The 12,754-nt window shown below is 44.9% G+C and overlaps 2 protein-coding genes across 2 annotated transcripts in view; one reads left to right on the top strand and one right to left on the bottom strand.

Moving 5' to 3' along the window:
- Window positions 1-2,129: 2,129 nt before the first annotated feature.
- On the top strand, window positions 2,130-3,011 carry CLDN23 (claudin 23; the record flags this gene model as incomplete). Its single annotated transcript, XM_079726782.1, has 1 exon — window positions 2,130-3,011. One exon carries the CDS (start codon window positions 2,130-2,132, stop codon window positions 3,009-3,011), a length of 882 nt encoding a protein of 293 aa, XP_079582908.1.
- Window positions 3,012-5,953: 2,942 nt separating this feature from the next.
- LOC307068585 (low-density lipoprotein receptor-related protein 2-like) overlaps window positions 5,954-12,754 on the bottom strand; it is a gene marked incomplete at both ends in the record, with an annotated part of 41,737 nt that continues 34,936 nt past the window's right edge. Inside the window, 2 exons of the mRNA XM_079726541.1 lie at window positions 5,954-5,996; window positions 11,888-12,031. Of these exons, the coding sequence (XP_079582667.1) occupies window positions 5,954-5,996; window positions 11,888-12,031 (187 nt within the window). The remainder of the gene's footprint in view (window positions 5,997-11,887; window positions 12,032-12,754) is intronic.

Genomic DNA, 12,754 nt, shown 5'->3' with positions numbered 1-12,754 from the left:
GTTGGTGGGAATGGAAAATGATGCAGCTGCTATGGAGAACAGTAGCACATTTCTTAAAAAAATTGAAAACAGTTACCATATGATCCAGCAGTTCCACTTCTGGAGAACTGAAAGCAGGGACTCCAAGAGATAGTACTATAACCTTGTTCGTAGCAGGATTATTTGCAGGAGCCAAATGGTGGAAGCAACCAAAGTGTGCATCAAAGGATGAATGGATAAATAAAATGTGGTATATACATGTGATGGAATATTATTCATCCTTAAAAAGGAAGGGAATTCTGACACACTATGAACATGGATGAACCTTGAAGACATTATGCTAAGTGAAATAAGCCGGTCATAAATACTGCATGATTCCACTTGAATGAAACATCTAGAGGCCTCAAATTCATAAAGACAGAAAGTAAAATGGTGGCTGCCAGGGGCTGGCGGGTAGGAGGGTTGTTGGTGGAATAGGGAGTTATTGATAAATGAGTAGTTTCAGTTTGGGAAAATGAAAAAGTCTGGAGATGGATGATGGTGATGGTAGCACAACACTGTGAATATACTTAATTTCAATGAACTGTACACAGTGTTTAAGATGGTAAATTCTGTGTTTATGTATATTTTACCACAATTTTTTTAATTTAAAAAGCTTCAAAAAACAAAAGACCCATCCTTGATATTGTCTACTCTAGAATGTTCAAAATTACTTCAAACCAATGCTTAATTAACTTTGATTTTTAGAAATAATTAAAATTTTAATCAGTTATAAAGGTTAACACACTTCCATTGTAAGAAATACATAAAATGAGGAAAATATTGTTAAAGGATAATTTTTAGGAAACTGTAAAATCATGATTCTCACACAAATGTAAAATGAACGCGTGTCAAAGATTTTATTTAATTTATTAAGGGAACCAGTATGTTACAACCGATTTAAAGAACAATGCAAAGGACACACATATATAGGCAAACAGGCCTACTAAAGTGAATTTACAAATCAATGCCAAAGCAGTCTGTATCCGTCGGGCAATAGTCATTAACATTCTACTGACAAACTCATTTGCGTTACTATGGACAAAAATCACTTGTGACACTACAGGTTTTCTGTAATTTACAGAGTTGTAAACAGCTCAAAGACAATGAAAGTCTCAGGACCCTAGAGGTAGACAAACCTGAAAAGTGTGCTAGACAGGGCACACACACACACACACACCCCTTTATTTTTTCGTCAGTTACAAAATGTTTCAAGAGGCCAAACAAAGAAAATAAAATCCTCGGTAATTCCTCATCCCAGAAACACAGTCGCTTTGATTCTTTTCCATCAAGGTTAATCCGGAGTATGGCGTCTTTTTTAAGCAAATTAAACAAAATACACAAGTGCAACACTCTGGGACACGCTTCTCGACCGGGAAGACCCTCGGTGCACACCTGCCCAGCGCATCTCGGGCGGTTTCGCCCACTCGGCCGTGGGTGTCTGCAAGCTAACAGCGCAAAATTTCGAGGGGCCATCGGATCCCCGCTGGGGGTGGAGGGAGGACAGGCTACAGGTGCAGGGTCGACGGGCAGGGACCGGAGAAAAACTTTAGTTACCGAGATCTGCTGAGAAGCAGGGACCTGCGCAGTGCCCGGGCCAGGTGCGGCCGTTCGGGCGGCGCCTCCTCTTTCCTTCCCCGCCCCGGGCCGACCTGGACCCGCGGAGCCGCGCAGAGGTGCAGGGGCGGGGCGACCTTTGCTCGGTCCGAGTCCCGCAGGGCCGCGCAGCTTCCTGCTCGCCACTCCAGCCCCTCCCATCCGGACGGGTTTGGCCGCGGCGGCCGCCACCTCTGCGCGCCGGCATCTCGGGCCCCGGTTTCGATCAGACTTGCCCGCGAGCTGGTTTCGATTAGGCGGCTGGGCGGGAGGTAGGGCGGAGCGGCCGGGACGCGGGGAGCGAACTAGGGACGGGCAGCGGAGCGCAGACAGCCCCGCGCCGGAGACAAAGAGCGGCCGGAGGAGAGCCGGGCGCAGGACTCCGGGCGTGGCGGCGACGAGCGTGCGGACTTCAGGGAGCCGGAGCCCGGAGCGCTCTCCGGGGCGCAAGGGCTCGAGATAGCAAGCCGGCGGCCGAGGCGGAGGCGGAGGAGTGGGCAGGTACGCCGTCCAGGATGAGGACGCCGGTGGTGATGACTCTGGGCATGGTGCTCGCACCCTGCGGGCTGCTACTTACCTTGACCGGCACGCTGACGCCCGGCTGGAGACTGGTGAAGGGCTTCCTCGACCAGCCGGTGGACGTGGTGCTGTACCAAGGCCTGTGGGACATGTGCCGCGAGCAGAGCAGCCGCGAGCGCCAGTGCGGTCAGCCAGACGACTTGGGCTACTTCGCCGCCGAGCCCGTGCGGGTGGCGCGGGGACTCATGATCACGTCGCTGGCCGCCACGGCCCTGGGGCTACTGCTGGCGACGCTCGGCGTGCGCTGCTGGCAGGACGAGCCCCACTTCGCGCTGGCCGGCCTCTCCGGCGTCGTGCTTTTCGCCGCGGGCCTCTTGAGCCTCATCCCAGTCTCCTGGTACAACCACTTCTTGGCGGATCGCGCCGTCTTGCCCGCCCAGTCCAGCCCGGTCACCGTGCAGGTCGGCTACAGCCTGGTGCTGGGCTACCTGGGCAGCTGCCTGCTGCTGCTGGGCGGCTTCTCGCTGGCGCTCAGCTTCGCGTCTTGGTGCGCCGAGCGCTGTCGCAGCTGCCGGAAGGCGCCCCCAGGCAGGGCGCGCCGCAGCAGCATCAGCACCGTGTACGTCGACTGGCCGGAGCCCGCGCTCACGCCGGCCATCAAGTACTACAGCGACGGCCAGCACCGGCCGCGGCCCGTCCAGCTCGGCCCCGCCAGCCAGCGCAAGGCCGGCTTCCCGATGCCCCGGCCGCCGCCCAAGGCCTACAGCAACCCGGTGGAAGTGCTCGATGGGGAGAAGGCTCCCGACTCCCACCACGGCGGGTCCTCCCCCAGCACCCGGTCCTGCGGCAGCGCGCTGCCCTGCGATTCCGACCTGTAGGCGGCGCCCCCAGCCTGCTCTGGCCGGGCCCTCTCTGGATGAAGGACTCGCCCCACAACGGTCCAACCTTGAACTTGGCTGTTACCTTTCAGCTGGAAACACCTGGCTCGGAGTCGGACCCCCGGACACATTCCTGTAACTGGTTTGGAGGGCGATCTTCCTTTCCTGGCCAAACTCGACTCCTTGGACGATTAGTTCAGGTTGGGTTTGGTTTTCTTTTTATAGAGTTTAGTGTTTATCGCCCGAGGGATCAGGGCCCTCTTCTGGACGACAGCCTTTTCATACTTTTAGCTGGAGACATAGAAAGGGTGACTTTGCATCTTGCTGATAATAACAATGTCAGAATCAGCAAATGGAGGCTCAAAACCGATTTAACATCTCCAAACAACATTCTGAAATGCTGATGAACCCTGCATCAATATAATTATTATTAATTTATTTTCTGCTGCATAATTCATTTTCACACAAACTCTCAAGAGACTGGTACCTTGCTGGTTATATTTGAATGGGACTCTTGAAATAAACGTAGAGCCATGCAAATACCAGCAGCTTTAGTGGCTTTTATGGAGTGAAATGACCTGATTAACTCATATTTACATTTCTTCATGTATAAATAGGATCTATCATTTTTATCACTTATTTTTGGTGTGAAAGTTGAGGTCACTCCAGAGTTTCTCTTCTAGAAGCCAGAAGGAGAATGAAGGGACTGATGCTGTATTCTGTTTCTTGGCTACCTCACCCTGGACATAAAAGACTATATATTAAATATTTAGAACAAAATGGAACCTGTTAATCACATTAGGCTACCGTACATGTATATATATCTCTTATTTATAAATAAAATTTGAAAGCAAGAGTTTTACTCAACTCACAAAAGTTTTTTTTTTGTCTCCAGTATAATCTTTAGGAGTTTAAGCATTCATTACTAACAATTTTCTGGCTGCCTATACACTGTTTCTGAAATCTAGCACTCAGATCTTTGCACTTCTTAGCATAAGATTACTAAAAGTAGCCAATGGGCCCCACTTCAATCCCTGATTGCTTTATTTTCAGGTTCATGCTGTTTTCTGTGCAAAGCCAAGTCTATTGTTGAAAAAACTAGAAGCACCAGTTTCCACATGAGGTGAGACTAGAAATCTTTTCCTCTTGTAACAGTGCTGCCTAAAATCACAGGTAGGCAGCTGTGTGTTCCATGCTCAGGACTAAATCTCTAGCAGGACCGGCTCCAATTCCAATTAGTTGGTTTTAAGGGCATCTTGAACTGAACTGAATCTCATCTTTAAAACCTGCTGTCGAGGGACTTCCCTGGAGGCGCAGTGGTTAAGAATCTGCCTGCCAATGCAGGGGACATGGGTTCGAGCCCTGGTCTGGGAAGATCCCACATGCTGCGGAGCAACTAAACCCATGCGCCACAACTACTGAGCTTGCTCTCTAGAGCTCACGAGCGACAACTACTAAGCCCACGAGCCACAACTACTGAAGCCCGCGTGCCTAGAGCCCGTGCTCCACAACAAGAGAAGCCACAGCAATGAGAAGCCCGCACACCACAACGAAGAGTAGCCCCTGTTCGTGGCAACTAGAGAAAGCCCACGGACAGCAACGACGACCCAATGCAGCCAAAAAATAAATAAAATTAAATTAAAAAATTAAAAAACAAAAAAACCCCACACCTGCTGTGGGTAGCCAATTCAGAGGTAGGAACATTCAGTGCAGAAATTACTGACAACACAGCTATAGTAGAACTAACTAAACAGCACACACTGCTTGTTAGCAGTGGAAGGGATATTATAGATTCACTTCCCTTGCCATTTTGTACTGGAATCACCTATTTCTTTTTGCATCCAAACTTCAATGTGCTGGCATATCACTCAGGGATCTTTTTCAAATGCAAATTCTGATTCAGTAGGTCTGGAGTGAGACCTGAAACTGATTTCCTAACTAGCTCCCAGGAGATGCCAATGCTGCTGCTTCACAGACATCTGCTGGAGCTGCATGGCTTTCACTGGGACTGTGCCTCACTCAAATTTCAATCCCAACTGGCAGCACGTAATCAGACCTTTGAGAGCTATTGCCTAGATGAGTTAGGGGACTTGATTTAGGGAACAGAGCCAGAATGGAGAAAAGGCAACCCTGCTTTTTTCAGCTGACACCTCAAAAGGCAGGAATTGGGCACCTGAGAAGTCAGGACCTGGCAGACAACATAAAGATTTTGGGTTTCTGGCAAGTACCAAATCTACTGAATCTTGCCTGCATCATAATTCCATTGTTTCTAGGGAATCTGTGGTAAAAACAATCAATACTGGTTCTTTGTATGTTTTTACTTCTCCCTGCCCACTGTCCCTGTCCACTGGCTTATATCCAAAACACTTCCTCTTTGGTGATTAAGATTTGCTCTGAGTTAGAACTGCATTTTGCCTCATCCACAGAAATAAAACCAAAAATCCCTTTAAGAAAACTAAACTTCTTTTTGCTATAAAAATATTCACTCTTAATAATTCTACTGACATACAGAGTATGTGTCCCCATTAATGAGTGAAGTCTTTTCAGGATTACTCAAGCTCTGCCTGGAGGAGTGAGGAATCTGTGAAAGTAGAGCAGACCCTGCATTAACACAGCTTCTGCTCTGCCCATCTGCCAATCGGGCTCTGATCTAGACGCCCACCCTCATTAAGGAGAAGTAAGGTTCTTGGCACACAGGCTGTTGATCCCTTGTGGAGGTGCTGTCAAAGATGCTTCAGCAGGCACCCTCCTCTTCATGGCCTAGATCATTTGTAAGTTTGGGGGCACCTGTCATCCTGTCAGGACATCTTTGGATGCCTTGGAAAGCAAATTTATTCCAGGCCCAAGTTTGTAGAACTTGCATACTCTAGAGTGAGAAAGATGTACAAGGAAAACGAAGAATAATAAACCAGGGTCAAGGACTGGAGAAAAAAGGCAGTATTTTAAGAAAGGTGGTCGGGAAGGAGAGGGGGCTTGCGCAGAGAACTGAAAGAAAAGATTGGACATCAGAGAGAACGGCAAACTCCAATTTCCCAGTAAAGAAATATTAGTGAAAACAGGTTTCCATAGTGGTCTTGGTACTGGCTTGCTTTACTTCTCCTTCACTCTAGACAGGGATGGTAAGGACAGGAAGAAGCTGGGGGTACAACTGAGTGAATCTGAGGACCTCTTCTGGTCTAATAGCTCTTTTTGGAGGGAATACAGTCTGGATTCAGTCTGTTGTATAGCATGTTTTCAGAGTCAAATATAAACAATTTGATATAAGAATAGCAGGTGAAGAACATTCTATTCTGCCAGTGTATAGACAGCCTCACAGCACGGTAGGCAGAGAAAGATCTTTCAACTTCAGAGCCGCATCACGTCCGCAAGGTGATGGGAAAGTTTAATAACCAGAATCTCTCTCCCCACACTCACCTCACATCTTCACCCTGACCTTCCTAAAGTGAAGGACGAATTCATCTTCAAAACTCTCAGGATCTTCCTTACCTATCATTCACTCTTAGCTTAAATTCCATTCATGATTTGGCCAAGGCTCAGGTTTTTCACCCTCATCACTTTCTCCTACACACATACCCTAAACTACTTTCCCCCATCAGCTTAGAGGTGTCATCTTTGAACGTATCATTTAAATATTCAAATGTGCACTTTTCTTGGTATGCTTACTCATTTTACCTCAAAACTTAAGGTAGGGGCATGGGCAGCTTCTGTTTATTTTTGTAATCCTAGAATGGTTATAACACTTCTTTAGAGCCTGTTAGAAATTTAATATATTAAAGTTGCCTCTAAAAGCCATTTCTGTACCCAAGTACTTCCTCACCTTATGCACGGCTTATCAGGTACTTGGAAAGTAATTCGTGGCCTGAGGCCACTGCCTCGAAACCCAGGGGCAAGGGCTCACCAGCACTGGTGGGGAGGAGGCCACAGGAGCAGCTTTGTCAATTGGGTTACGATTGGCTTACAAAGACCAGTAGAGCACAACCCATGCCTCCTCTATTCCCAAGACATTACAGATGAGATCTTTCTCCCTTTGGGAAGGGAGGAAAATAAGGAACTCAATCAATATTTCTTCTTCTTTTTTTTTAATTTGGCCACACCACAAGGCTTGAGGGATCTTAGTTCCCCGACCAGGGATTGAACCCGCGCCCTCGGCAGTGAAAGCGTGGAATCCTAACCACTGGACCGCCAGGGAATTCCCTTAATATTTCAAGTGAAAACTTACGTGAAATTCTCACCCCATCTTCCCAACAAATTCTGCCCACATTCTGTTCTTTTTTCACTAAAGACAATAAAATGACCTCCTCCAGAAAATCTTTATGAAGCAGGACTGAACACAGGAAAACAAGGTTTAATTTGCACAAATAAAGGAAAATGTAGACAAGGCTGGGGGTATGGGGGAGACAGTACTGACCAGAGGGCTTGATTCTCCAGTGGGACAAGGGGAGAGAGCGGCTTAAGTACAGCCCTACCGCATCCTTGTCCAGTGACCAAGCACCTTGGCCATCCATGTGACAGATGGCCTGTCAACCCTCCCCCACCACCGTGGGTGCCTCCAAAAGAACTGCCACTCACCACAGGGCTGAAGAAACTGAAAAAGTCACTGCAAGTTTTCTAGAACGTGGGTAACAATATATTCCCTAATTATAGCCTAAGCCCTGCTCTTGCTGGATTTCAGTTTCTTCAGCTGTGTAACTGGGAAGACTCGATTCAGTGTTATCAGAGGGCCTTCCTGAATTTAATATTCTGAGAGCGAGGGTTAAGAACTAGAGGAGGCTGACAGAAGAGATGTGAAATTTGAACAGTGAACGTTGGGGAAGCTGATTGACCCATAAAATTAGTAACTGGCCTGAGAGCAACAAACTCCATATTCTAGTTCTCATTTTTCCTGAATTTCCTAAGCCACCTAGCAGTTAAAACAGTTGGAACTTAGTACAGCACACCCATCATCCATGACCCCTCCCCTAATTTGTTTCCTAAAGAGAATAAGCACAGTCCATTTTCCATATCTGCGGGTTCTGCATCCGTGGATTCAGCCAAATGCAAATGGAATATTTTCAATGCACAACCCATGGATACGGAGGGCTGGGTGTAAGGACCTTGAGCATCCGTGGATTTTGGTATCCACGAGGGTCCTGGAACCAACCCCTCGCGGATACCAAGGGACAACAGTATAAAATGCCTAATTTAACTCTTAATTGCTAGCAATAGACACAAAAGGTCAAGTTTTGTGTAGGGATCTTTGAGCCTAAACCATAAAACAATTAACTTTTCCAAAGCTCTTTTTCTTCCAGAAGAAAACTCAAACCTATTTACCAGGTTACAGAAGTTCAGTTTCTATAACGAAGTTCAAATTTTCTATCTTCTACAGGAAAAGCTCTTTTTCTTCCAGAAGAAAACTCAAACCTATTTACCAGGTTACAGAAGTTCAGTTTCTATAACGAAGTTCAAATTTTCTATCTTCTACAGGCTTACTGCTATGATTATTAGCTGTAGAGGAATTAAGAAATTAATGTAGAGATTATCACACTAGAAAGCTTTTATGCTTCATAACATGTCCGTTGCTCCAAATAGATAAGGTCATGAAATTGACATATTACAATCAATTTAGGGGATGGGATTGTTAGGAATTAAGTATAAAATCTTAAGTGTTCTTTCATAAAATTAAGCCTTTCTGATGAAAAGGACATTGAGATATTTTGTGAATTCTTGAATAGAGAAAGCGTAACAGGATGTGTTAAGTAACTTCAGATGGGATAACACCTAGGCACACATTTATAAAGGACCAAAAATAGGAAAGATATAAGTAAGAGTGGGCAGGTTGGAAGGAGTGCATATGTGACAGTTTGGCTCCAGTAAGCTCTCTTTTCCCCAGGAAGAGCAGACAGGGGGTGTTTCTGGGGCCCAGACAGGAAATGGGTCTGCAGAGCAGAAGGGAGGGCTGAGAGTGCCATTCCAGCAGAGCCCACAAAAGTGGACTGAGCCAGCCAGGACACCAGCCCTGCAAGTCTGGTGGAGGGTTAGGGTCTAAGGAGCCAAGGCCGCGGCTTAAGCATGTCCAGAAAGTGATAATTCTGTTGTATATCTTCCATACAGGCTTTCAATCTGGAGGCTTTTGTGTCATTGGTACGCATTTTTGCAGACAGAGGCAGAGCTTTGCCAAGGGCAGGCTTGGCAGTGAGGATGGCTCTTGGGCGAGATGGCAAGAGAAATGTGAGATTCACCCTGTGGATGAGAGGGGTCTAGGGCACTGTGCGGCTGAGATAGGTTCTCTCAAATACAGCTGAGCCCCAGAGGCAATTTGATGATGTTCCATGTGTCTCCCAGCCTCAAGGAAGGTGAGCCCCCAACGTGTGTTCTTCAGGTCAGGTTGATCTCTACTTGGGAAGTTTTATACTTGACTGCAAAGCACAGTTGGTTTTATGCACTACACCCCCAGTAATAAGCCTAGAACTTCTCTTTATCCTTGGCATCCTATACAAATTCATTCTGCAAGAAACTAAATATGAATAGTCTGGAAAACCCCAAAGCAAGAAGTCTTCCAAATCATTGTGTTTATTAAAATTTAGTCTCATGTTATCAGTCTCAGGTACCAGGCTAAGCAGGCATTTTTGTGTTTTAATTTGATACCCAAATGGCCTGATGTAGGTTCTGTTAATCCTATTTTTATCATTGGGTAACAGTTCTATGATTAAGTGATTTGCCCAAGGTTGCTGCTGTTGAACTTTAGACCATACTCCTGCTTTGTTACCTGTGTTCCATCACAGATTCAATGCCCTTGATTCCTTATGTGGGTATGAATAAAGTAGCGATCCAGGAGGACACACAGAGGTACTGGCACAAAGGGGCTTTGGGATCTAAGTAGCGTTTACATGTTTCCCTAGCAGACATGAGCTGGTTGAGATGACTTCTGGTCCAAAGCCCCTTTGTGCCAATGCCTCTGTGTGTCTAGTTTTCGAATCCAATGTGAATATCTAGGCCAAAAGATAAACAAAAAGTAGGCCTAGCATCAAGGGACATGAATGGACCCAGAGCAGGCAACTGAGTCAGTCTGGCAATGCTGGAAAAATAGATTGATTATCAATGCTTTCTATGAAAAGATTTGCAATTAAAAGGGGAGAATGATAGAAGAAATTTTCACATATTGAGGTATGGGGAAGTCCTTCCGTCTTATACATGATTTAATTTGCACTTTAGGCTAACCAAAACAGCCTGATTGTGGCCTATTAAACATACATTGTACATCTGCTTTAACCATTAAGGAAAAATGTATTAGTATTTAGTATTATAGATACTAAAACCCCCACCAGGTGGAAGAAGTTAACTACATGATTACTAGACTGTAGCCATGACATAAGCTGCCACAATTCTGAGAGCTGGCCTCAAAGAAATGGGAACAAACTGACCCTGGAACTGAAGATTACTGTACTTACAAAAGTCACGATGACACTGATCAGACCACAGCCTGACCAATTTCAAGATGACTGTGCTCTTTCTGCATGTAGCCCCCTCCCTGCACCTGTAGAAGCTCTTGTCCACTGATGGTTGCAGGGGGAGTTGGCCTTGGACAGGAGTCCACCGTCCCCCCTCAGTTGCCGGCTTGAGAAATAAAGCAAACTTCCACCAACCTTGCCTCTTTATTGGCTTTTGAGCAGTGAGCAGCTGGACCACACTTTTGGTACCAGTCTCACTCCTGGGCATATATCTGGACAAAACTATAATTCAAAAAGATACGTGCACCCCTATGCTAATAGCAGCACTATTCACAATGGCCAAGACATGGAAGCAATCTAAATGTCTTTTGACAGCTGAATGGATAAAGAAGATGTGGTACATATATACAATGGAGTATTACTCAGCCATAAAAAATGAATGAAATAATGCCATTTGCAGCAACATGGATGGACCCGGAGATTATCATACTAAGTAAAGTAAGTCAGAAAGAGAAAGACAAATACCATATTATATCACTTATATGTGGAATCTAAAATATGACACAAATGAACTTAACTATGAAACGGAAACAGACTCACAGACATAGAGAACAGACTTATGGTTGCCAAGGTGGGTGGTGGGGGAGGGAGGGATTGGGGGTCTGGGGTCAGCAGATGCAAACCATTATATAGAGAATGGATGAACAACAACGTCCTACTGTGTAGCACAGGGAACTATATTCAGTATCCTGTGATAAACCAGAATGGAAAAGAATATGAAAAAGAATGTATGTAAATGTATAACTGAAACACTTTGCTGTGTAGCAGAAATTAACACAACATTGTAAATCAACCATACTTCAATAAAATAAATTAAAAAAATAAAAAGCAGTTATTTTAATATGAAGTTACCATTTACCACAAACTGTTACAGAAGTTAAAACAGTACACAGTGAAATATATAAACAGTTTTTATTGAGATGTTTCAGCTCCTTTTTTGTCAGGTTAGTCAGTTTGTAAAGAGGTTAGCAAATCCTGTAGAAAAAGAGACTTGAAATTAGAGAATACGCATTATATTAAAACAAAGCAAAAACACAGAAGTGGTTGAGCTATGTGGAAGTTAGCAGAGATCACGGGATGGGAGGGACATAAATTTTAAGGGTAATGTTAACTAACCCTGAATACACCTCACTCCACCCCACAAGAGTACTGAACTCCTTTTGGAAGTCCACCAAAAGCCAAATTTCTTGATTACTATTTCATGTATGTTTCAGTTTGGTTTGAACAACAAGAGACTGAACAGAATCTGAAATCAAAAAAGTTACTGAGCATTCATTTGGTCTACATGATAACATCATTTGCCAATAACAAAAAACTCTTTAAGTTAACACTGCCTACTTTCACCCTGCTAGGATTTTTTGGAAGGGGCATTTTGTGACTGGATCTCACCACCTGTTTTCCTCGAAGACAGTTCCCAGGCATACCTCTTCATCATAGGCTTCATTGACAAAAGTCTCACTATTCATTAGATTCTCCTCTTCTTGGTTATTCTCTTTATGGCAGGTCAAATTCCTTGATGATGCTGTACTGTTTCTAGAAATCAGAGAAAGTCAAAAGAGTTGTTCCTTAAGGTAGAAGCTGGGAATGGGCCATGGTTAGAAATGGCCAACTCGTCCCCTATCAAAAGTTGTTATGGGAACTATGCCCTATTTTAAATGTCCCTTTGACAAAGAACTGGCCTAGAATGGCCAATACTTGAGTCAGTTATGATTTGTTACTAGGCATTCACTTAACTTCCAAAATGATACATCTTCTCAATTGAGAGGAAACTAGGAAATTGGAGTCAGTGAGAACTGAATCCAAAAACAGGTAAGTAGCAACTGGACACAGGTGAGTTAAGAAAGCAGGTTAATGTAGAAGACAGGCCTGACTGACAGAAGCCCAAGGGAAGCACCTCAGTTCATCTTAACATTAACCAGTTGGCTGGCTATTGACCAGTGTTACTTTAGGCAAAGATATATCATTTCTCCTGGCCTTTTCTTCAGTCTGCAAGGTGAAGGCTGGGCAGAGGACATGTAACTTGTAAGGATTTTGGTCATCTCTGTAACATCTCTCCATACACAGGCTGCTTAATGTCCTTTGCCAATATGTTTATCTAATCAATTGCTTCAGTTAGTGTATCTTCCTAAAGCTTATTTTGTCATCATTCTTACTCAATCATTTTTGAGTTATTCTTGTTTGTTTCTTTAACCCAATGACTCTTGCTTTTAGACAAAACTTTATGCTTTTGCCTTAAACCTCTCATGAGTTTATTTC

This window comes from Hyperoodon ampullatus (genome assembly GCF_949752795.1).
Source record: "Hyperoodon ampullatus genome assembly, chromosome: 20".
Classification (NCBI taxonomy): Eukaryota; Metazoa; Chordata; class Mammalia; order Artiodactyla; family Ziphiidae; genus Hyperoodon; species Hyperoodon ampullatus.
Note: the sequence above shows the minus strand (reverse complement) of the source record. Positions and strands in the feature narration are given on the sequence as shown.